At 41.7% G+C, this 26,405-nt stretch overlaps 1 protein-coding gene across 1 annotated transcript; it reads left to right on the top strand.

Annotated features, from left to right (window-relative positions):
• The first annotated feature begins 3,083 nt into the window (after nucleotides 1-3,083).
• Nucleotides 3,084-25,139, top strand: slc37a1 (solute carrier family 37 member 1). Its single transcript, XM_066686585.1, has 20 exons — nucleotides 3,084-3,207; nucleotides 4,651-4,873; nucleotides 8,773-8,854; nucleotides 9,245-9,350; nucleotides 9,977-10,055; nucleotides 10,495-10,630; nucleotides 12,195-12,271; nucleotides 12,677-12,843; nucleotides 13,168-13,220; nucleotides 13,498-13,575; nucleotides 14,332-14,457; nucleotides 15,693-15,783; nucleotides 15,952-16,014; nucleotides 16,473-16,558; nucleotides 16,799-16,847; nucleotides 18,342-18,415; nucleotides 18,720-18,798; nucleotides 20,454-20,551; nucleotides 20,655-20,719; nucleotides 22,049-25,139. The coding sequence occupies exons 2-20, from the start codon at nucleotides 4,818-4,820 to the stop codon at nucleotides 22,062-22,064; spliced, it is 1,581 nt and encodes a 526-aa protein (XP_066542682.1). The 5' UTR covers nucleotides 3,084-3,207; nucleotides 4,651-4,817; the 3' UTR covers nucleotides 22,065-25,139.
• The last annotated feature ends 1,266 nt before the right edge of the window (nucleotides 25,140-26,405 follow it).

The following is a 26,405-nucleotide window of genomic DNA, read 5'->3' as shown; positions in this document are numbered from 1 at the left end:
TCCTGTGTCACTGATAAAGGACTAGAGGACGAGCGACACACACTGTGCAGCGACAGATGAGCTACTGTCTCTGACTCTACATCTACAAGGTGGACCAACGAGGGAGGAGTGTCTCACAGAGTGGACAGAGAGTGGACACAGGGTTTAAAAACTCCAGCAGCACTGCTGTGTCTGATCCACTCTACACCAGCACAACACACACTAACACACCACCACCACGTCAGTGTCACTGCAGCGCTGAGAATCTGGTTTGGAGGGGTGGGGTATATCTCTCATGAACCATTTGCATTTCCTCAATAAGCAATTGGTATATTCCATCCAGCTTTTATTATGTAACACTAGTTTTTTACAGCATCTTTACAGAATTCCAGGTCCTAGTTCCAGGTGAGCAAGCTGAGTTACTGTCTGTAAGCGCTTATCCAATCCAGGGTCATGGTGGGTCCGGAGCCTACCCGGAATCACAGGGTGCAAGGCAGGAACACATTGGTCAACACCAGAACAAAACAAACAAAGATATGTTAATAAAGAAACATCTGAAGCAGGGAAAGATGGAACAGTTCTAGTTCAGGTTCAGAATTTCAGGTCCGTCTCATGGAGGGAGAACACCTCAGAGTCTGCAGAATGCTCCATAAGAGTTGAGCATGTTCTTGGCAAAGTGTTGGTGGTGTCTCATGGTCAAAGCTGGAATGGATGACGGACAGAAGAGGACATCCTTCTCTGACGATCCTCAGCATCAGGTCGGAGTGGATGGGCAGGTGTTCCACCTGAGAGAGAGAAACATAGAGGAAGTCTGATATTTATCCAAACAAAACGCATGATATGAAGCTAAATATTAAAGGGATTAGTAAAAACATAGCTTTTTAAGGTAGAACTAAAGACTGAAACTGTGTCTGAGTCCCAAATATCGACTGGGAGCGTGTTCCTAAGGACAGTGACATGTTTGGCCTGTCCTCCTCACCACCCTCAGACTGCAATGCAGCTGCTAATCAAAATCACGCATAAATCTCTGATCTGATTTTAGATATAAACTGCTGGGAAGTGTTATTCTCCGACTTCTCTAAGTGATGTTAAGGTTTGTAAGTGCTGCCCCCTAGTGCTGATAATGAATGCACATTCATATAGTTCTTTATCCACATATGATATCAGTTAATAAATACCACTTACTAAATCAGATCTAATAAAATGTAATTAATTGATATTAATGGTACCCACAGGTCTGATTATTAAAAACAAATGAACCAATGACTGACCTGCTTCTCAACCACAAACACACTGAGCTTTGTTTGTGTGTGGATGTAGAGGATTAAATAACAGCCTATTGCAAGGGAATCTAGCTAGCAATGCTAGAACATTCTTCCAGTATCCATAGTTTCAGTATCTTCACAGCATAGACAATTGCCTTCAGATGACCCCAAAGATAAAAGTCTAAGGGGGTCAGATCGGGAGAACCTTGGAGGCCATTCAACAGGCCTACGACCAATCCACGTTTCAGGAAACTGTTCATCTAGGAATGCTCGGACCTGACACCCATAATGTGGTGCTGCACCATCTTGCCAGCTTCAGTGCATAAAGAGGGAAACACATCATCATGTGGAAATTTCGCATCCAGTGGCCTTGAGGTTTCCATTGATGAAGAATGGCCCCACTATCTTTGTACCCCATATATCACACCATACCATCAAAATGTGCAGCACCTGAAACTATGAATACTGGAAGCCTGTGCTAGCATTTCTCCTGCGGTGTTGCTATCAGTGTGTGAAGAGTGGGAGAAGAGGGTAGCATTGACAATCGAACACAATGGGCAGCACTTTGAACACATTTTATAGGTGGTCAGACACTTGTAAATAACTCATAATAAAAATCATAATAATTCCTGAGCCAGGGAAGAAGTCACCGCACCAGATTGCATGTCCTCCATCTTGGATTTTTATATACTGCCTGCCTAGTGGTGGCCTGGTGGTGAGGGAACTGGGCTGTAACCAGAAGGTCCCTGGTTCGATCCCCAGAGCCGGCAGGTCATGACTGAAGTGCCCTTGAGCTAGACACCTAACCTGCTCCCCGGGCGTCGAGGCTAGAGCTGCCCACCGCTCCAGGCACTGCTCACTGCCCCCTAGTGTTCACTAGTGTGTTTCTCTGAACGGATTGGTTTAAAATGCAGGGAACACATTCCTCTGTGTGCAGCACAGTGGCCAACAAAGTGATTCTAATTCTGTGCCTGTGTCTATCAGCTGATGTACCTCCAAGTCAGATTTACAGCAAAAACTCAACACTCCATGGGGTGTCTTCGTCTTCATACAGGCAGGGTCTATTCCAACAGCTGAGGCAGAGTTCTGATTAAAATACACTGGGAGGGGGGGTTGCATGTGTGATGATAGCTCTGTCCTCAGTCTCTAGTGTTCACCTTACTGTCCTTTGTTCAATTCATTCCAATAGAAGGGTAAATGTGAATCATGCATTCATTTGTCACTTTAGAATGGAATGTATTCTGCATTTCATCCATCTCTGAATCTTCTCATTGTCGAGGAGGTAGGTACTAACAGTTATTTCCCAATAAATCTGATTACGGTACGAGTACTTCCAGAAATATTCACTGGAGGGCGCTCCGTGGCCAAAGAAAATGTTCCAGATAAATATGCAGAGCATTTGCCCCAGAGCAGTTTTACAAAATCATAGTTTGGAAATGATTTATCTTTTTTATACCACTCCTTTTATCAGCACAGAATATAATTTACAGTTTCAATTATATATTGATAGTTTGTCATATCCGGTTACTGCCTGGAGGACAGCTGTCGTCAATCTTTTACTGTTCTTGACATCCTGTGTTACAGATTTTAATCTTCATACAGTGACTCTTGTCTTTAATAATCTGTGACTGGAAACTCATTTACTTTAGAAAAGTCTGTCAGACTTTAACGTTCTTTCAGAATTCAATTCACGTCTCCCAGCGCATTGTTGTGAGTTTTCGTTCTGATCCAGTATCGTTTAGAGATATTCGATTGTGATTGGCTGAGAGGCACACCAATCAGAATTCAGCGAACTTTGAGTTGTTCTCTCTAGTGTGCAGTACGTAGTGAACGAGTGTCGTTTGAGACGCGCCCAGGGACACCGTCGACGCGTCACTTCCAGGTTTCTTTTGCCCGGTTAGTGCCTCTCACAGAGGGAGACAGGGCAGTGCGCACTCCGGGAGAGAGACAGACAGCACCGACGGTAAGAGCTGAAATATAAACTCTTTAATTAAATAACCGAACAGACACTGTGGGTTTAGCAGGGAGAGATTTCAGAGACTGGCCTCGCTCATAACACAATGGAGCCTTGACGTAATGCGGTCAGACGTCATCCCGCGTTCAGTGTGTATCTAAATTATTAACTTAATAAATAACTCACCGTTTAATAATGGCTTGACATAGCTGTATTTACCCAGGTATAACCCCCCGGGTCTGAGAGTCACTGTGTTGTGTTTGTTTGCCCTCGTTGACCACTCTTCAGCGGCGTCCAGTTCCTGGATTCAGGGGAAATTAGCACTAACTTTAACGTTGAGGCTCTTTGCTGTGATTATTTGCTCGCGGCGAAAGTTTTACCTGAATTTCCCGAGCTCCCTCAGAAATAGGAGCGAAGGTAAGAAAGTCATAAGACTCTAGTCGCTTTGGGACTAAATCTTAGATCCCTACGTGTGGCTTAAATCCAGAGTCAAGGTGAAGCACAGTTACTTCAGTCAAATTTAATTGAAGTAAACGTCGCTTTCCGTAGAACGTCACAATCATCAGGTAAAACTACACCAGCCCTGACTTCACACGGTGAACATTCGGTTCTGAATGATCTGTTAGAGTCGGTTCCTCTCTTTTTTTGTGGGCCATTCAGGTCTGGACTGAAATGCTTAAGCGAAAAAATGAAATATGGGACACAGCAGGCGGTGACTGAATAAACAAACAGGAAATTAGCTAACAGATAATTAGTAAATAAATATAAATGACCAAAATATAATTGTGTACAGATTTATACGTGTAACTGTGTCAAAATAAGAGTGTTAAAGCTCCCAGACCTATGAGCATTTTTCCTGTAATTAGTATGAAATATTCCCATCTTCAGGTTTAGGTCAGTTCTTCTGCTGCTGTTTGTTCCATTGTAATCCACTGTGGTCCATTAGATTACAGGTTCAGTACTAGTTCTTTGGGCCTGTCAGAGACTCAGTCTGTAAATATTTAAGCTTCTCCAGAAAGAGGAAACCCTGGACCCGGATACTGTTCTCCACTTCACTTGAATGTAGTGCCAATCATATGGAATTAATATATACTCTGTATGTCCACATCACCCAGGCACCTCTAGAGCATCCGCAGCTACATGTGGCTGGTGCTCAGTGCTAAGTCTCGGTTAGAAGGGAGTCACCTGGAGTCTGTTACCTGGAGTCACGGAGCACCTCTGGAGTGATGGAGCACTATCCAGAACTTTTGGGATGACTTGGAGTGGCATTTATGATCCAGAACTAATGATTTATATATTCACTTTCAGAGTTCACATACAGTGCATGTAGTGAACTGATGCTGTAGTCATTGTACAAACTTAACAGTGCCTTAAATCAATAGTTTCAGTTGAAAATGTTCTCTCTCTCTCTCTCTCTCTCTCTCTCTCTCTCTCTCCCACCATGGTCTACAGGCTACATCCGATGGAGCCCACCCGTTGGACACCATGCCCCTTCCTGACGGTCAGAGCCGGCCTCGTCGGGCAGAGCTGATTCCTATGAATGTGTGTTTGTGTTCATCGTGTCTCCTGGCTCTCTGAGGTCAAGCTACTGTCTGTTAGCCTCCACTTGCAACCACAGCATGGCGCCTGTGCCCCCTGGCATTCGTTTCCTGGCATCCTTTAACAGGGAGCAATGGTCAGTTCACTTCTTCTACTTCTCATGCTGTCGCTCTGATTTCTCGCTTCCCACAGTGAGGCTGTGAAAAGCAGTGCTATTGATTGAATAAACGGATAACATTTTTAACACACCCTGTTTAAAGCCACGTTGGTACAAATGTTTGTCTTCCTTCCTCCTTAAAAACTTTAACCCTCTGCTGGTTATGGTCAGCTGCTCTTCTCTTGTGTCTGAATTCACTATTGACCTGATAGAACCTCTCCCACTGAACAGAAGGTGAATGAACTCGGTACCAGCATGGCCTTGGGATCCTTGCAGGCACATGGCCAGGTCTAATGACAATGTGTGTTGTGTAAATGCACACACTTATAAAACAGTTGCCCAAGAGGCAAACGCATCGGGAGAAAAGATCCAGACTAGCAACCTATTAATAACTGCAGTTTCTGTTGCTTCATTAGGTGATTACAGTGTGACGTGTAAAACATCCTAAAGACAAGGGATTTGCTGATTATATTATAATTAATCCGTTGTTTAATGATTTGTGTGTGTGTGGGATGTGAATGCCTACATCGAAACACACACAGAGAGGTACTTGAAGGTTCGGGAAGCTCATATTACATTTAAATGATTAAATTTGTTGTTATTATTTAAAATGTACATATAGTAGCTCTAATTGTATTGACCTTGACATGTGACGAGAACAAAGCCGTTATCCACATCACCTAAAGTTCCTAAAGCCCACACCAACCTCCACACACCTACTCCCAAAACACACACAACACAATGAAACCCCCAAACTATTTAAAACTGGAGCCACTGAGGAGTTCAGTGGTGAGCATCCGCTTCTCCCGGATCTCCTTAAAACCATTGGTTGATGCATAAAACGATAGGCAGGTACTTCAGAGCTTTGTGTGATGCAAGGAATGATTGACTGTATCTCTGCATCTAAGCCACGCCCATTTGGCTTCCAAGTGGTTAAATGATAGGGAGATACAAGAAATCATATAACAGCTACTCACTACACCCTTTTGTTCTCCAGGCAGCAAATATACTTAGGTCTGTGTGAGCGTCAATATACAGAATAAACTTTGTCCCCAAGCTACCGTTTCCTTCCCGTCACTATAAAAATGTCTTTAACGTCATGGTGCACTGTAACCTGCGTCACCGCTATTGCTCAATTATCTCCCTCTTCAGTATCACATTCTTTACCTTTTTATATCCTCAAAAACACCTTAGGAACACAGGATTAACCCCAGAAAGACGGATACAAATCCGCAGGTTGATATGCTATATTTATAACCTACTAATGTGTAATTAAATAATCTCTCGGATCACTTGCAGTATCTAACGTAATATCTAACGAAAGGAAAAATCACCTGTACGTATTCATTACAGAGGAATCCATCATAGACCTAACTACACCGTACACGCCAGCACCAGTCTAACATTCGCTCAGGGTTTAGAGAGGGCTTGTGTATTAACGGCCTTATGGAGAAAGCATATGAATAGTTTTAATTCAAATACAGGGGCACAGAGAAAATATCATAATGAGGTGAAAGAAAGCAACAACTAAAATGAACTCTACAGGCTGCGCTTCTTATTTCGACGTACGGCAGCAGCAGATTCAACACACTGTGGATCAGGAATATTTGCGGTGGTTGTTAGTGTGTCTTTATGTACTTTACCTTGTAGTGAGTGCACCTTTTAAAAGCTCATTTTGAAAAGAACACATTCTTTACTTTTAAGGGTTAATTTCCATTGTTTGTATTTTTGTTGGATAAATACAAACCTGTACAGTAGGTTTCTCCTGACAGTGCATTATCCAATTAAGTTGTAAATCGCCCCAAATTGAGTTAAAATGGACCCAAATGGATTAAGAGTCTGAAGCTTTTCCCAGTTTGTTTCTCAGCCGTTTTTGTTTGTTTTTTTTGCATCAAGCAGATCCTAGTTAAACCCGGCAGCGTGTGTAGGGTGATGTCTGAGGTTAGGCGAGTGTGTTCTCGGACAGGAGTGAGTCTTCAGAGAGTGAGGAATTATTTGCTAAACACACAGGCTGTGGGCAAAGTCTGAATGGAGGGTGAGTGTGAGGGACGTCTTGAGTTTGCGTGGCAAGTCAAATACCGCAGATGTTCCTTATGCTGTTGCTACTGTTCCTGCTGTATGTTGATGCCAGAGCCGATGATGCATAGTCAACAAGCCAAGAATGCAAATCAAAACGTCTCTACAGTCTGTTTCCTGCAGATTTCCCTTTTCATTGTGTATGGGCTGAATATGGCATTCATGTTTGTGAAGATAAACACACTGTAGTGGATAAATTGAAACTATCACTTATTACTTGTGTCAAATCAGTTTAATCGGTTAATTTTGTTATTACAAACGATGTTAAAAATAAGAAATAAAAAAAATGTGAAACACGGCAGTACTGTGTTGTTTACCTCATTATAAAATTTGACATTTAACATATTTGTTTTGTAAATAAATTAATTTTGTGATGAAATGGAGCCAGTGAAACCACAACTAGTGTTTTGTTTTTCTTAAATATCTTTGACTGATTTCTCTCTGGGCGGCACGGTGGTGCAGCAGGTTAGTGTCGCAGTCACACAGCTCCTGGGGCCTGGAGGTTGTGGGTTCGATTCCCGCTCCGGGTGACTGTCTGTGAGGAGTGTGGTGTGTTCTCCTTGTGTCTGTGTGGGTTTCCTCCGGGTGACTGTCTGTGAGGAGTGTGGTGTTCTCCCTGTGTCTGTGTGGGTTTCCTCCGGGTGACTGTCTGTGAGGAGTGTGGTGTGTTCTCCCTGTGTCTGCGTGGGTTTCCTCCGGGTGACTGTCTGTGAGGAGTGTGGTGTGTTCTCCCTGTGTCCGTGTGAGTTTCCTCCGGGTGACTGTCTGTGAGGAGTGTGGAGTGTTCTCCCTGTATCTGTGTGGGTTTTCTCCCGGTGACTGTCTGTGAGGAGTGTGGTGTGTTCTCTCTGTGTCTGCGTGGGTTTCCTCCGGGTGACTGTCTGTGAGGAGTGTGGAGTGTTCTCCCTGTATCTGTGTGGGTTTTCTCCCGGTGACTGTCTGTGAGGAGTGTGGTGTGTTCTCTCTGTGTCTGCGTGGGTTTCCTCCGGGTGACTGTCTGTGAGGAGTGTGGTGTGTTCTCTCTGTGTCTGTGTGGGTTTCCTCCGGGTGACTGTCTGTGAGGAGTGTGGTGTGTTCTTCTTGTATCTGCGTGGGTTTCCTCCGGGTGACTGTCTGTGAGGAGTGTGGTGTGTTCTCTCTGTGTCTGCGTGGGTTTCCTCCGGGTGACTGTCTGTGAAGAGTGTAGTGTGTTCTCTCTGTGTCTGCGTGGGTTTCCTCCAGGTCACTGTCTGTGAGGAGTGTGGTGTGTTCTTCCTGTATCTGCGTGGGTTTCCTCCGGGTGACTGTCTGTGAGGAGTGTGGTGTGTTCTTCCTGTGTCTGTGTGGGTTTCTTCCGGGTGACTTGTCTGTGAGGAGTGTGGTGTGTTCTCTCTGTGTTCACGTGGGTTTCCTCTGGGTGCTCCGGTTTCCTCCCACAGTCCAAATACACACGTTGGTAATTGGATTGGTGACTCAGAAGTGTCCGTAGGTGTGAGTGTGTGTCTGGGGACTGGCGCCCCCTCCAGGGTGTATTCCTGCTTTGCGCCCAATGATTCCAGGTAGGCTCTGGACCCACCGCGACCCTGAACTGGATAAGGGTTACAGACAATGAATGAATGAATGAATGAATGAATGATTTCTCTCTTGTGGCAGATCAGCGCTCCTCTATGAACTTGGCCACAGCTCAGATAATTAGCCCAGCTCCGGTTAATCTTGCATCCCCAGGATATTTCTGTGATTTTGTAATAATAATAAGTAAATTGTAAAGTCGCAGCACTAATTTCCTCTATTCCATGCTTGTTTTTTTCTCTGTGCGTGTGTAGGTACAGGGCCTTTACCTTTGTGCTGACCTTCTTGCTCTACACCAGTTTTCATTTGTCCAGAAAACCCATCAGTATTGTCAAGGTAACAGCATACAGACGCCTACACTTCACACAGCCTGCTGTTCTCAAGGAGCGGTGTTAAAATTCAGATATTGTGAATCACAGCTGTTCTCTGGATCACTCTTGGTTCTGTTTATGTTCGTGTTCTGAATTGGGCTTAAAAATATGACCAAGTAAAGTTGCACTCACTGGAGTATACCAAGTTACAAAATTAGATTCACGTCAAATAAAGGTCTTACTTTATTGCAGTATTTTTATTTGTAAATTTACATTGCACTTTCTCTAAGGTTGAGGCTAATACTGATCCACTATTATCAGTGTTAGCATTTTGAGCACGCAGCGTGTCACCAGAAGCACTGGGAGCTGATAGTTAAACGCTAACAGTGTTTTGTTTGTGTTTGTTTGTGTTTAGAGTGAACTACATAAGAACTGTACACAGGTCAGGGAGCTGTCCACTAAGAGCAGCATCACACAGCAGATCTCTCATGTGGAAGTAGATTGTGGCTGGAAACCATTTGGTAATACACTCACACACTCTCGCTCTCTCTCGCACTCTCTCTCTCTCTCTCTCATGCTGTTTTTCTTTCTCTCTGTCTTTCTCTCTCTCTCTCTCTCATGCTGTTTTTCTTTCTCTCTGTCTTTCTCTCTCTCTCTCTCTCATGCTGTTTTTCTTTCTCTCTGTCTTTCTCTCTCTCTCTCATGCTCTGTTTTACTTTCTCTCTGTCTTTAATTCTCTCTGTCTTTCTCTCTCTCTCTTTCTCTCTCTCTCATGCTCTGTTTTTCTCTCTCTCTGTCTTTCTCTCTCTCTCTCATGCTTTGTTTTTCTTTCTCTCTGTCTTTCTCTCTCTCTCTCTCTCTCATATGCTGTTTTTTTCTCTGTCTTTAATTCTCTCTGTCTCTCTCTCTCTCTCTCTCTCTCTCTCTCTCTCATTATTGGCATGACCATATTTAGATGCAGTATTGCCAAAGCATTAATACAACAATATTTATTATTTAAATATAATGTCAAATAATATTAATTAATAATAATAATAAAAAAATAATAATAATTGAATAATTGAAATGTTATAGTTTGTTCACAGGTTCTTTTTTCTGACGTTTTTTTGACGTGTTATTCATGCTGTATGTGTCTGTGTGTGTGTAGATAAAGGAAACTATAAGCAGTTGTTGGGAGCGATGGACCTCTCTTTTCTGTTTGTTTATGCCGTGGGCATGTACCTGAGGTAAGAAAAGAAGCACTGATTTCTATGTATTATGCCATTGAAACCATGTTCTCAAGATGTTCTCCAATTAAACTTGTTCCATATGTAACAGTGTTCTGTGAAGAAAAAGGGATTCATTTTTTCTGAGGAGATTAGATAACTGATGTGACGGGACAAGAAAGAACTCCTACCATGTTTCTTTTGTAAGCATGGCGTTGTAAACACAATTGTTTTCCTTTGACATTAAAAAGGAGCTCAGGGGCATTTTCAGTTTGACTTTGAGTCCCGCTGTAACACACCCACACACACATTTCATGTCATTCGTTTGATACAGAAATGCACATAAGCTTGTATTAATTAATCGGTATTGTTCCGCTGTTTCCCTTCACGCACTATTACACAGACTCCTACATGACTGTTATATTCTAACATTGCCCCCTGTCATGTTTTCATCTTGTAGTGGAATTATTGGAGAGCGACTGCCCATCCGGCTCTACCTGACCATGGGTATGCTGACCAGTGGCCTTTTCACATGCCTGTTTGGCCTGGGATATGTCTGTGACATTCACAGCCTCAGCTTCTACATCTTTGTTCAGGTGAGCTTTCAGTACATTAACACCCGCGCACACATTCTCATTTTACAGAGTAACACCTACATACAATGTACTGACTTTGCATGATACACTCCTTCAGCCTTTACACAGTGTGTAACTGGGATGTACACTTTCCATAAACCTTTTACATTCTAAGCAAGGTAAATAATTTCTGAAGTATGTTTCATTTCAAAATAAACAGCACAAAAAGTAAGGAGATGTGTGTTTAGTAGAGTATCTCTTTGTTGTAATAGTGCTTTTTGGCAGTAAATCTTACACCGCTGGAGCCTGTTAATATTCCTTTTAAATGGTGCCTCGTTTGTAAGGAACATGTGTTTGTGGGAGGAACAGTGGAGCGGAGTGTGTGGGTTGTGCCCATGAACAATTTGCCAAATCCTCTGGGTTGGAGACTCAAAATTGTCCGTAGGTGTGATTGAATGCGTGTGAGTGAAAGAACTGGCGCCCCCTTCAGGGTGTGTTCCCGCCTTGCACCCAATGATTGCGGGTAGGCTCCAGACCCACCGCCGCCCTGAACTGGATAAGGGTTACACACACTGAATGAATCAATTAAAAGCTGTAATAAATTATTTGTATTGTATTTTTTTCTTTATAAATATAAACTAACTCATCGATTATTCTGAAAGAGTTGGCAAAATAAATTAATAATAAAAATATTTGTTAGTGGCAGCCATTAAATAAATATATAAGTACGAAAAAAAGACAAATTTGAGATTCTGCACATAGCTCAGTAGCAGTCACACACTCACTCACGTGGGCCATATTCCATCCTTTTTTCCACTGAGAAACATACACACATTCCTGAGATGTTTGCTGCTTACGTAATCTGTAAACTCAATTGTCAAACCATCCAAAGCCTCAATAACCAACTATTCCATGAACATTTTAGTTCACACACAAAAGCCGATTTATGTAATTTCCCCAAAAGTGTATGAGATCCGTGAAGGAAGGTTCCAAGAAATCGTAACCGGAATTTCAAGTCTGGCCTGAGTTCTCTTTGAAACTTTTCCTATTGAATGACCTTTACGCTGGTGTGTGTGTGTGTGTGTGTGTGTGTGTGTGTGTGTGTGTGTGTGTGTGTGTGTGTGTGTGTGTGTGTGTGTGTGTGTGTGTGTGTGTGTGTGTGTGTGTGTGTGTGTGTGTGTGTGTGTGTGTGTGTGTGTGTGTGAGAGATTATTCACTGACTTGGATGTGTGGATTTAAAAAGAGAGTAGAAGCAGGTCTGTTTGAGCACCCTTACTTTCTTCTCAAACAACTTTTAGGCAACAAAAAATTAACCTTTAGACATGAACTGCCACAGCACAATGGACCTTTTACAGTTTTCCTGGAGTTGTGGTTTCCTGGGGGATAGGCCGCTGTAAATAAATGGAAATGTGTAATACAGTTATGCCTTGATATCTGTTTACATTTCCGTCTCTCTCTCTCTCTCTCTCTCTCTTTGTCTGTCTCTCTCTCTCTCTCTCTCTCTCTGTCTCTCTTTGTCTGTCTCTCTCTCTCTCTCTGTCTCTCTCTCTCTCTCTCTCTCTCTCTCTCTCTCTCAAAATTACAGATTGCCAATGGATTAGTGCAGACCACTGGCTGGCCCAGTGTGGTGACGTGTATTGGGAACTGGTTTGGAAAGGGCAGGTATGGAGCTAAATATATCACAATAGTACAACAATCACACACCAAATATAAACAGAGCTCAGAAAACAAGAGAGGAACAAGCTCCCAGTGACATTAGAGAAACTATCCCAGCTTTAACCCTGGAGCATATTTACAGCACAAGCCTCATCACTGAACTGTGAGGGTCATAAACACACACTAAATAATCCTTCATTAATCGTAATCGTGGTACCTTGTTTTTGGGCAAATGTATGTAAGCAAATAATTGATAATAGTTGATAATTATTCTGCTAGTTCTTGTTATAAGTTAAAATAACTGACTGTGACTGTCATTTAATAAAGAAGTGCGTTTATAGCCACGATGGGTTTGTGTTTTTGTACTGGCTTCATTATTATTATTGTTCTTGTTTGTTTGTGCGTAACCAGACGGGGTTTGATCATGGGCCTTTGGAACTCTCACACATCAGTGGGGAACATCCTTGGTTCTCTGATCGCTGGTTACTATGTGTCCTCGAACTGGGGCCTGTCCTTCATAGTCCCCGGCATCATCATTGCTGTAATGGGCATTATCTGTTTTCTGTTTCTTATTGAACGTGAGTGTTTTTATGTATTGTTATTGTGTTAGTTATTAATTGCTAGCCTTTTGCAGGCTCATACACAGCTGAAATGAACACTCACAAAGTAGATTGACATTTATTGTGTAAACATTTAATGTCTGCATAACTACATTTGCATTGAGACTTTTTTATAAATAATAATTACATATGTTTTAGTGGCATTATGTGGCTCTATGTCATTTACACTAATTCCAAATGCATACACTCACTCCTTCTAATTACTGACCTATACATTTTTATAAAATACAATGCTGCACAGAGCTTGGAATAGCTTAATCTCTCTTTGTTTTGTCTCCAAAGATCCAAATGATTTGAAGGGTGTTTGCACCCAGAGCAATGGAGTTAATAACCATGTAAGTACACGTTTACTGTGTTCGTCTGTCCATGCATGTGTGTCGGTCCGTGTGCATCCACACGTGTGTCTGTCTGTGTATGTGTCTGGCCTAAGTTTAAGGTTAACAACAGGCGGCTGTAGTGAGCATTGCTTTTAACATTCTGTTGTGACTGCTGTCACTGGAGCAGAACAGGACACAGGCAGCACTTAAAGGAAAAAGGAAATGGTAATGTTCACATTTGTATAAACAAACGTGTTGTGAACTTTCTTTGGGATTTCTGTTGTGTGTTCGGCAGAAGCTTCACAAAAGCTGGACAGGCATTAACGGCCACAAAGAGCTGTACCTGCAGTACAAACAGGGAGCCAAAAAACAGGTGAGTTTCATACATCTGTCCTCATCTCAGTTTAGTTCTAAATGGTGAAGTACTGGACAGTGAAAAGCAGCACAAATACTACAGTAGCTGTCAGTGTTAAAGAGCACAAACGGTGCAGCTTTAGCCAGTGTAATGGCGACTACACACTGGAGGCTCACGGAGCATCAGAAACGCATACCTCAAATGTTTTTCAGTGAGGACTCTGTGTCGGCTCTGACGGACCACAGACGTGCGACGCCCCGTCAAGCCTCAAACTTCAAACCGTTGCAGCTTTTGCTGCAGCGGACTCTGACGTGGAGGCACACAAACCAATAGAAATGAGGATGTCAGAGCAGTGCACTCTTTTCCCAGTTCTGTTTGATGCCAGAATATAAAGATTAATTTGTGCTGTGTTTGTCAGGATTTTATTGACGGCCCATTTTTCTTCCAGTTGTAAAATGCCTCATTTCCCGCTGGATTTCGAGCTGTACACACCCCACCACTACTCCACTCATGTACACGCCTTCTAGAAGTGCTGCATGCTTATGCGTCTACCGCATTGTCTAGTACATAGTGCCGTACCGTACCGCATAAAACAATAACAATAGCGCAGTCCTGAGCCATGTACGATTAGTCCATTAGCATTTTACCAAGTGCATAAACAGACAGCAGAATCTTAGCAGAGACAAAGTACAGTTTCTATTGCACTATTACAGTTACTAACCTACTCCTCACATTCCAAACTTATTTCTATGATGTGACCTCTGTGTGTTGTAGAGCTCTGATATGGAGCTTCTGTTGGGGAAGGAGAATGCTGTGTGTGTTCCTGTGCAGCAGGTAGTCGTAGTGAAGAGTGAAGCAGAGCCGTCGGCCATAAGCTTCAGAGGAGCTCTCTGCATACCGGTTAGTACTTTAACAACATCTGTTTATCCTTCTGCTCTCCAAACGAATAAACTGGGGAGGCACAATTACAACTGAATTATATCGTTGTCACCAAATATTTACTTTAAATAATTAAATCTGTACTGTTTCTATGTTGTGTAAATGTTCGTGCCCACTTTCTTACAGTCGTACAAACACAAAAACACACAGTAGGTTTAGTCCCATTTTTAAGAGGCTTTTTTGCAATGATGCTTTGGACTGTAGTGTTGTATGTCTACGCAAGGCAGGTTTATTCACATAGCATCTTTGAAATGAGAACATACAAAATAAACAGATTCATAAATATATTATTTAAAACGAGTAAAAACTAAATAGAAGTAGAATCTAAGAAATATAAGCATTCCTGAAGTCTAACCCCTCAGAAAGGCTTTTGAACGGATAGTTACAGTTAAAAGAAAGATTATATCCAAGTCTGGGGTTGTTCAGCAAACTAAGGAAGAGAGAGCACCTCTAAGCTGCTAATTTATTCATGGGAGACCCAGTGCTAGCAAAGATTAGACCTCCAAGACTCTCTAAAGGTTAGGAGAACGTTTCCAGCGCCCTGGGTGATGAAGAGCACTCAGATCTACTGCTTTCATCCAATGAATAGCAGCTGTAACTGAAAAATATGTTACTTTGAAGTAATATCAACCTTTTTTTACCCATGCCGCCCCATTTTTAATCTCCAGGGACTTGAAATAATACCAACCTCTAAGCTGTTAATTAATCCTAGGGGTATCCGTGCTAGCAAAAATTTCATAAAGCCAAAATAATAAATTCAAAAATTTAATAAATTTCATAAAATGTATTAAACAAAACAGGGAGAAAAACAGTAAATTAGAAAATAAATAAAACAGAAGAATATAAAAATGTGAGGCACAGACGAACAGAAAGGTCTTTAGATTTGAAGGTTGAGACATTTGGAGCAAATCTGAGTCAGTTCTAAATCAAAATAAAAACCATCATCCTGTTTGTGAACACATTTTTTACATTGAGCATATTTCATTCTTTATAGACGTTCAGTCCATTAAGCCTTAGGACTGTCTCAGAGTGAGGAAGTGGATCTAATTAAAGACATAGTTTTTCAACTCTTACTGCATATGTACATTTAAACACAACAAATATAGTTATGATTGTTGCCTGAGTTTGTATCTCTTCTGTAGGTGCTGAAGGACACTCACTCCTGTATTTTTTTCCCCTCTTAATTCTGTCTGCAGGGTGTGGTGGAGTTTTCTTTCTGTCTGCTCTTTGCGAAGCTGGTGAGCTACACCTTTTTGTTCTGGCTGCCCCTCTATATCACTAAAGCAGGTGAGTGAGAGTACCACACACACACACACACATACCCACACACACACATTCTTGTAAACCAAGAATGTAGTACCTCCTTTGGCACATTGTCTCAACTGCCTAAACCTGTTTAACTCGTAATGAAACAGTGCTCACAGCAGTCTTTTTGTTGTCTCCTCGCTGTCACAGCTCACCTTGATGCAAAGCAAGCAGGAGACCTCTCCACCCTGTTTGACGTTGGAGGAATTGTTGGTATGGGGAGTTCCTTTGCCCTTTTAATTCATGCATTTCATTCCTTAACAGTTCAGAAAAGTGTCTTAAAATTCCACTCAATTATCACATTCAGAAACATATTTTAGACTCATCATCATAAAGAACTGTCTTAAAATAGGATGTGGTCCGTATTCCCGTTTACACTGAAATGTATTAGTATAAACTTCTTAATAAGTAAATGATATACTTCATATGTTTGTGGACACCTGCTCGTCCAGTATTCCTTCTGAAATTAAAGGTGGTAGGAGGTAGTTGTACCCTGACACTTGTGCAGTTACATTGTCTTCTCAACTGGGCAGGGTTTGATGGCAGTTTGTGCGGTCATGAATGCGTAACTGAGCTTCTGTCCAAAATGGATGCATGTAAACATTTTGTAAACGTTTGTAAACATTTTTACATACTGTCCATATAAATATGCTGTGTCTCTGTGTGTCTAGGTGGTATTCTGGCAGGTGTGGTGTCAGATAAACTGGGCAAAAGAGCCACTACATGCGCTGTGATGCTGCTTTTGGCTGCACCGACAGTATGTACCTTTAGTGCACCCTGGTGGTGGGGCATGTAATTACCTGGAATAAAACCTTTTTACATTCTCTTCCACTGAAACCTTTTAGTTACTATTTTGGACTGTTATCTAAACAATAATTAGATGTTTAATGCTGTAGGCAGCTCATTGGATGATGGTACTGTTGTATTATTTTATGAATTATATCATTTTTATTGTGCTTTCTTGTGTTAATTCTTTGTGTTTTTCACTCTTTTGTAGCTTTATTTTTTTTCCATGATGAGACAGTTTGGTCCAGGCCCGACTATCTGTAAGACTCCACAACCCATTACACACTGAACTTACATCTGCACACAGCTGCTTGTCCACTTTTGCTTTTTATGTTGATTGTTTTTGCAGTTTAATTAAAAAAAAGTCATTTTACATTGATATTTTAATAATACTTTAATAAATGTTAGACATAAAAATAAAACATTTGCTTAGAAATGTTTCACTTCTAAGTATAATTTGTTATACAGTGAAATCTGATTATAAATGATGCATATCTTTGCCTGAGGTTTTTTGTTTGTTTTGAGTTAGTTACTGATTTCTATATTCTATGAATAACTAATAATTGCATTATATACGTTGTAATATTTAAACGAATTAGTATTGTGCAAAAGATTGAGCTTTCCTGGGTAAATTATTTTTTGTGTTCATTTTTATTGACAGTGAGAATTGTGTGCTTCCTTGTGTTTTTAGTGTTTATTAGCTGAATATATTATGAAAAAAATAAAACATTAAACGGACCCTGTAAAATGTTAATCTCAAGAATTAAAAATGAAATTGCAAATTAATAAACCAAATGTTACACTAATAGTAAAATTGTAGAGCAGGGCAATTAATCAAAAATTAATCAAAATCGACATTCAGAACTTCTAATCCCCATAATCTGTAGAGATTATATTGATAATTTTTATTCTGTTAAGTCCCCACTGTGTGTTCATGTACTGTCCCTTTAAATCCACGCTACCACTCTGTAGTCACGTGACTCTGCCCCCTATCTGCCTCATGGAGGAGAACCTAAACACAGAGGGCGACCGAGCGACTCGAGCTCGTACCAAAGAGAAACACAGCGTCTGTGGTGTGGAGTTGTGTTGTGACTGTAATTAAGACGACGCTGAACTAAAAGAAGTCAAATGTAAACGCTGAGAAAAAACAGTTTCAGCCAAAGCACAATCACACACCGAATATAAACAGAGCTCAGAAAACAAGAGAGGAACAAGCTCCCAGTGACATTAGAGAAACTATCCCAGCTTTAACCCTGGAGCATATTTACAGCACAAGCCTCGTCACTGAACTGTGAGGGTCATAAACACACACTAAATAATCCTTCATTAATCGTAATCGTGGTAAACGTACAATTAATCGTGATACTGATTTACGCTCATATCGCCCAGCACTGCATAAATGGCATGTTGAAATTGTAAATGTCATTTTACTGTTTTTGAAACATTTAAATTTACAATTTCCTTTTTTATTCTTAAGACTAACCCTGAAACAAATATAAAAACATTTATAAGGTTTGTTTAAGGTTTTATTTTTTTCATAATGTATCAGTGGATAAGCAGTAAACAGATATTGTACACTGTGTTACGATGAAAGTAAAGTGAAACATGTCAAACCCTGTTCCTTTTAGAGGAAGTATTGTTTTACTTAGAAAACCAATAAAACATGTTTAAACGTTACAGATACTGATGTCAACATTACATTGAGAAAATCCAAGGGTTTTAATGTGTTATAAAGTGATGGCCCTGTTTTATAGGCATGCTGCTGGTGTGTGGAGGATTAGTAAACGGACCTTATGCCCTCATCACCACAGCAGTGTCTGCTGATCTGGTGAGTGTGTGAGAGTGTGTGAGAGAGAGAGAAACTGTTGTAGAATACTCCACTGTTCTTTGACCTGATTCACTGCAGCATCTTCAGTGAATACTTACATTGACAGCAATTTTTCCCTGTGCACAGAAATAAACAGAAAACATGTTTTGTCTAAACGCCCATAAAATTGTAACCAATGAGTAGATGCTGTAGATGTTCTGCGGTGAAACTGTTGTCTCTGGTACCTCAGGTATACGCTGCACCTGCAGTTGGAGATGAGGCTGAAAATAAACTCTGTTCTGACCTTTGACTTTGTCGTTAACAGGGAACCCACAAAAGCCTGAAAGGCAATGCCAGAGCCCTGTCCACAGTCACGGCCATTATAGATGGGACTGGCTCTGTTGGTAAGTGTCTGTTATACCAGGGTAGAAATTTGAGTTGTTTTTGAGTCATTTGTTTAGTATCAACACTCATCAGTTTTGTTTAGAAGATACCCATCTGCTGTAATCTGTACATTCCTCAGCGGTTTTGGTGGCTGGGGGCTAAGCTGTTTTCTTCACACTGTGTTGTATTAACACTCCTTTATAAGTCACTATCAAAATAAAAAAAACATATATCATTTGTAACTGAAGAGAAAAAACCTGCGTTCTCTCTGTGAAGGTGGAGTACGTACTTTTACTTAGAGCAGTGGTCCCCAAACGTTTTCTATCGTGCCGTCTTTCGTAGATGAGAATATTGACACGTGCACATCTTTAATTCCAAGCTCCACTGGAATTTATTTGTAAATTTATACAAAACTGCAGCTGTTTATAGAATAAAACTCAAATAAAGTCATTGAGCTTAAGTCATCGTTAAACGTATTTGATCCTAATTGCTTCTCTGCACAAAAAATAAATAATAAAACTTCTTCCTGAGAGAAAAAGCCTGAAACCTGCTCATTTACTCTCTACAAAACTGCCCCATTTAACCCCCTCTTCTCTTCAGTGACTGGTGTGAGTTGCTCTGAGATGTGCCTCGTCATATTTTCTTGGAAGTTGTGGCTTGAGAAAACTCATCATCTGCTGCAGGGTTAGCTCTCACAGACCTGTCCATCTTTTGTAGCAGTCCTCAAACCTGTGTAGCTCATTTGCCTAGCCACGCCCCCGACTTTGGGAACCACTGACTTAGAGAATCAAAAAAAAAATATTTGGGCCCTGAAACATTTTCACAGCACTGTATTTCTCTTCTTCCTCTGAAGTGTATCACAGCTCACACTTTTACAACCGATAAAAAATTTGAAGTGCTGTTTCTGTGCCGTAACACTCTCACAAGACTTAGGTTCTTTATCGACCTTGACTTCTTTATTAGTGTCAATAATTTAATACTTTGTTCAAAAGCTGTTGTAGTTTTTTATGCTGTTACTTGAAGAAATTGTGTCAACAGAACATTATTATTGCCCTCAACTCAGTGAAATGTGTGAAAACTTACAAGATGAGGAAGAGAATATTCCTCCTTTGCGTGGTTCTGGGAGTCAGGAACGGTCTAGTGACGGATCACACCTTTACAAGGATTCTTGGAGGTGTTTTATAGGCCTTTTCTTTGGAACCGTTCAGACATGTTCTTCTGCTACAAGCTGCTGTCTCTCTTGTTTCCGAGAACCAGGGCATAAACATTTAGTGGAAATTTCCTTGAGTCTGTTTTCTCCTGCAGCTTGAACATTCAGATGTGGCTCTGAATCCCATCTAAATTGGTTTACCCCAGAATAGCAATGTCACACCATTTATTAGAATAAAGTACGGGACAAAATGCGTCTTAATTCCCATAATGTCTTAAGAAATGTTGGATGAGCAGGTGTCCACACTTTCACCCATATTGATTGATTGATTATTATTTTTAATACATATATCCTTTATATTACTGTTGCTTTATGTGAGAGTCCACCATCAGTCCAAACAAAAAAAAGGCCTACTTAAATGGAGTGGTGGATTTATATATTAAATTACTTCAAATATGAAAAAAGAGGTTTACCCTCAGTGTGAAAGGGTTAACTCACTGATATTTGATTCCTCTTGGCCTACAGGTGCTGCGATAGGCCCCCTGCTGGCAGGACTGCTTTCTGCACAGGGTTGGGATCAGGTCTTCTACATGCTCATGGCAGCAGACTTCTTGGCTCTGCTGGTGAGTCCTGTCAAGATCACACTCTAATTTTGGGGTTCCAAACAAGTCTTATACACTTCTTTACTGTTACTGTGCTTAGTCTGTTTGATTGGTTTGTTTGTAGCTGCTGCTGAGATTGGTGTTTAAGGAGCTGAGTTCTGACGAGAGCCGCCCTGGTGCCTCTGTAGAGTGAGTTTGCATTTATGTCCACTTTCATATCTGCCTGAAACTGTTGCTGTATTTAAATTACCCAGTCCCATCCAGCTTTATTTATATAGCACTTTAACACTTTCACAATAGACCACAGTGCTGTACAAAACAATATCACAGTACCAGTGTTTGACTGCATTGTCCCTTTATCAAACAACATACAAAGTGGAGGTACATGCATCTTTCCTGTTACTGACAATATCTTATTTATCTTTTGCAAGTTGTCATTAGGGATCTGTGGTATCCACAATGTTTCCTACCGACATACGGTCTCTAAATGTTATTGGGGTGTATGGTGTTACTGTGGGGAGTGGGGGTGAGTGTTTGTCTGTTTTCAGACAGACACATCTCCAGTCAGTGAACTCCCACAGCGCCCCCTCCCTGTGGCTCACTTAAATGCACAAAAATGTTTTGTCATGTTCTTAAAGACACGGAACAGAAATCTGACACAGCACACACACGTCATAAATACCGCCCTCATTTTTAAAGACTGCGGTCTATGGTGTTATCATTATACTGCCCAACCCTAGTTGTCATATTACAGGGGTTGGACAATGAAACTGAAACACCTGTTTCAATGGTGCAAGGAGCGCAAATCTTGGGCTGTGGACAATGTGAAACATGTATTGTTCTCTGAGTCCACCTTTACTGTTTTCCCCACATCCGAGAGAGTTACGGTGTGGAGAAGCCCCAGAGAAGTGTACCACCAGACTGTTGCATGCCCAGAGTGAAGCATGGGGGTGGATCAGTGATGGTTTGGGCTGCCATATCATGGCATTCCCTTGGCCCAATACTTGCGCTAGATGGGCGCGCCACTGCCCAGGACTACCCAACCATTCTGGAGGACCATGTGCATCCAATGGTTCAAACATTGTGTCCTGAAGGCGGTGCCGTGTATCAGGACGACAACGCACCAATACACACAGCGAGACTGGTGAAAGACTGGTTTGATGAACATGAAAGTGAAGTTGAACATCTCCCATGGCCTGCACAGTCACCAGATCTAAATATTATTGAGCCACTTTGGGGTGTTTTGGAGGAGCGAGTCAGGAAACGTTTTCCTCCACCAGCATCACGTAGAGACCTGGCCACTATCCTGCAAGAAGAATGGCTTCAAATCCCTCTGACCACTGTGCAGGACTTGTGTATGTCATTCCCAAGACCAACTGACGCTGTATCGGCCGCAAAAGGAGGCCCTACACCGTACTAATAAATTACTGTGGTGTGGTTTCACTTTCATTGTCCAACTCCTGTACATTACACATGTAAACGGACGTTGTGAGTGATTAGTCTGTCTTTGTTTTCCAGGCTGAAGGAGCACTGAGCACTTTGCACTAAACAGACGACTGAGAGCAGAGGAAGGTGACTATGGACAGTCTGTGACCACTCCGACCACTTCCTACCTGGACCAAAACTGCACCATGGCCTGGATATGTCCACTGCGCTTTGCCTTTCATTGGCTGCTCAGACAAGACTGAATCCTCTCTTGACTTTTTCCGTTCTGAACTTTGCTCTCCATTTCTGTAGCCTGAGTAGCGTACAGGAGGAATGTAGTCTGTACACGGAGCAAAATTCTTTTTAGCAAACTGGTTCTAACCAGCGGAATTCATAAAGCAACTGTGTTTGATAAATGAAGGAAGCAAGTGTTTAGATACAACTTTATCACCTTCGTGACCTTCATTTAATGTGGATTTTCACAAACAACACTAAACTAGTTCAAACGTATGAGACGTGAAACGTTTACTCGGGGCTGGGATATTTCTAAAACAGTACTGTCACTGTGACAATATGGTTATACGTGATGTTTCAAACGTGATATTCACATCGTGGTTAAGCATGTTCCTTTAAAAGGGATTGATTTAACTGAAGAGGGCCTTTGAGGAAAAGGAAATGTGCCGTGGACCTATTGGCAGTTTTATGTACGTCAGTCTAGAGCGGTTTCTGTAATACTTGAACATTCATAGTTAGTGTTGCTGAGCTTCATGAGTCACTTTACCCTTTTTCGTTTTCATTTTTCATTCAACCCGAGTAAGTGCAGCTACTTCTCATGAGCTGGGCGAGGCGTGGGGAGCGCACATGTGTAGGACGCGGGTCCAGCAGTTTAAGGATTGAGATTTATTTCTTTTCTTTTCTTTAAAGATATACATTACCTTCAGTGAGGGCGGCACGATGTCGCAGTCACACAGCTCCAGGAACCTGGAGGTTGTGGGTTCGATTCCCGCTCCGGGTGACTGTCTGTGATGAGTGTGGTGTGTTCTCTCTGTGTCTGCGTGGGTTTCCTCCGGGTGACTGTCTGTGAGGAGTTGTGGTGTTCTCCCTGTGTCTTCGTGGGTTTCCTCCAGGTGCTCCGGTTTCCTCCCACAGTCCAAAAACACACGTTGGTAGGTGGATTGGCGACTCAAAAGTGTCTGTAGGTGTGAGCGTGTGAGTGAATGTGTGAGTGTGTGTTGCCCTGTAAAGGACTGGCGCCCCCTCCAGGGTGTATTCCCGCCTTGCGCCCAATGATTCCAGGTAGCTCTGGACCCACCGCGACCCTGACTTGGATTAGCGGTTACAGATAATGAATGAATGAATGAATTACCTTCAGTGACCTACTGCTTTTACTGGCAGCGACCGGTGTAGGTGAAATAATACAGAAGAAGCCGAGTAGCTGAAGAGGATTTTGCACTTCAGAACGTTTAAAGCTGAGCGTCTGTTCTCCTGTAGTTAGTGGCTGACTTAATGGAACAAATCCTAGGTATTGATGCAGTGATCGTTTTCTATGTAGCTAAAACTTCCTCTTTTCCCGAATGAAAACTGTGTACCACTAAGTCCCTCCAAGCACAAGGAGGATGATCAAACTGGACAAATATCTTTTTTTTCATGTGTGTATGGGTACATTTGTTAATGTAATATTAATATATTCCATCTGCCTTTCTGCAAACCAAAGAAAAACCTTAAGTTATTTATGAAGCCTGTTCTATTTGTTTATTTAATTACTGTGTCTTTAAGGTACTGTGGTGACTGTTTAATGTTCCTTTGTGTGTGCGTATGTGGGATTGCTTCAAGATTTTGTTTATTAGATTATTTTTTCAGGCAGATAACGTTTCCTCGGGGTCTGTGTGTAGCTCATTGATTGCTGTGATATTGAGCGTTCGAACTCTGATCGTCTTTGGTGTGCAATCAAACTTACAAACTTGACTTTTGAGTGGATGAATGGATCCTTTACTGTGGTTTTAAAGGCATTCTTATCTTGTATTGCCTCATAGAATCATCATTCCTGTTTGCAGAGACAGTGCTGTAGATGTTTATGGGAATAGCTCAGTGTTTTAATACGTAAAGCTCACTCGTGTTGTGCATTGTACGAATACCAACTGCATTAGCCTCAGTTAATGTAACAGCGGAACTACAGAGTTTGCCTTTAAGTGAAATGTTGTAGTGAAGAGTGACGCAGTTAGAGCTGCTCCCCTGACTCCGTAGGCCTTTTTTGCAGTAATCTAAACTACAGCACAAGCTCATTAGACAGTAGAGGGATGGCACACTGTGGAAGCTTCATTGTATTTGTCAGAAGTTGTGTGTAATGCTTTATTGGTGTTACAGGAAAATCACTGTGCCTTGTTTCTATTTAACAGCTCTTTGTGTGGACTGTTGTTTGTTTGTTTGTTTGTTTGTTTGTTTGTTTGTTTATTTGTTTGATTTGAATTTCAGTGTCGTGGAATTCCATGGCATCAGCTTGAAGTTGGAAGTCATTGCGTAATGTTACTGTTTATATATTACTTGGGGTACAAATTAATTTTGAATAAAGAACAACATAATTCTCAGGTTTATTTGAATTAATTCATCAATATAAAATACCTTATAAACCCTAATATACTGCAACACAAAAAGACAATAAAAAAACAGATTTAAACATTTTGAGAAAAAGTATTCAGATTCTTATGTTGGCAGCTTCCATCAGTGTTTGTTTTAATAATATTAAATAATAGATGTAGTGTTATTATTGCCCTGTGAAGGACTGGCGCCCCCTCCAGGTTGTGTTCCTGCCTTGCACCCAATGACTCCGGGTAGACTCCGGACCCATCGCAGCCCTGAGCTTGGGTCACAGACAGTGAATGAATGTATTATAATTTATTATTATTGTATAATTTATATTATTATTAAAAAAAATAGGGCTCAGGTGGAGCAACAGGTGTCACTGTCACACAGCTCCAGGGTCGTGGGGTCGTGGGTTCAAGACCTGTCTCATGCTGCTGTCTGTGAGGAGGGGGGTGTGTTCATGGGATTCCTCTGGGTGCTTTGGTCTCTTCCCACCCCCACAAAAACACGTGTGTGTGTGTGTGTGTGTGTGTGTGTGTGTGTGTTGCACTGTCACCCTGATCCACTGTGACAATGAAGAACATGAAATGGTTACAGAAAAATAATGAATTATTCCAATGAACTGTCTATATATTGGTATCAACCAATTAAAATCTCTCTCTTTCTCTCTGCTAATTGTAATTGGTCAAATACTTTGTGTTGAAGAAAGGAACGTTCTTTTCACACAGTTCTGATGCAGTGGAACAGCCATGGGTCAAGTGTTTAAGTGTTTATCTGGAGATGACAGGGCAGTGAGGGTCTGAGAGAGACAGGAACTATTCACACATCATTCACAGACAGTTTATAGACGAGAGAGATGTGACCCGCTACTAAAGACCATTACAGCTTCAAGACATTTGGCTTTAAACCTTTATTTGTTTGAGATGTGCAGTGAAAATGTGGACACTAATGAATGTGAACTGACTACAGACCCTCGGCCCTGAGTGAGTGATTTGAGTCATAGTTTGTTGGCAGATAAACAGATGGATGAATGGATGGGAAGAGAGGAAAAAAGAGTGTAGCTTTTATTAGAACAAGTAAAACAGCCCAAAATCTGCTTTGGTTTCCTGGTACTCAGACGCTTCTTTTGTACACGTAAATCTTTTTAAAGCCTCCTCATTATGTGAAGATACTTTAAACTTTTTATAGATTTAATCTTTTGAAAATGTTAGATTTTTTTAATGTAAACCAAAATAGTTCTTTCATGTGTAAAATAGGGTGGCGCAGTGGAGCAGCAGGTAGTGTCTCTGTCACAGCTCCAGTGTCCTAGAGGTTGTGGGTTCGAGTCCCACTCCAGGTGACTATCTGTGAGGAGTGTGGTGTGTTCTCCCTGTGTCTGCATGGGTTTCCTCCGGGTGACTGTCTGTGAGGAGTGTGGTGTGTTCTCTCTGTGTCTGCGTGGGTTTCCTCCGAGTGACTGTCTGTGAGGAGTGTGGTGTGTTCTCCCTGTGTCTGCGTGGGTTTCCTCCGGGTGACTGTCTGTGAGGAGTGTGGTGTGTTCTCCCTGTGTCTGCGTGGGTTTCCTCCGGGTGACTGTCTGTGAGGAGTGTGGTGTGTTCTCTCTGTGTCTGCGTGGGTTTCCTCCGAGTGACTGTCTGTGAGGAGTGTGGTGTGTTCTCCCTGTGTCTGCGTGGGTTTCCTCCGGGTGACTGTCTGTGAGGAGTGTGGTGTGTTCTCCCTGTGTCTGTGTGGGTTTCCTCCGGGTGACTGTCTGTGAGGAGTGTGGTGTGTTCTCTCTGTGTCTGCGTGGGTTTCCTCCGGGTGACTGTCTGTGAGGAGTGTGGTGTGTTCTCTCTGTGTCTGCGTGGGTTTCCTCCGAGTGACTGTCTGT

This window comes from Hoplias malabaricus, chromosome 12 (assembly GCF_029633855.1).
Source record: "Hoplias malabaricus isolate fHopMal1 chromosome 12, fHopMal1.hap1, whole genome shotgun sequence".
In the NCBI taxonomy this organism is placed as follows: domain Eukaryota; kingdom Metazoa; phylum Chordata; class Actinopteri; order Characiformes; family Erythrinidae; genus Hoplias; species Hoplias malabaricus.
This window is presented reverse-complemented; position numbering and strand designations above follow the sequence as displayed.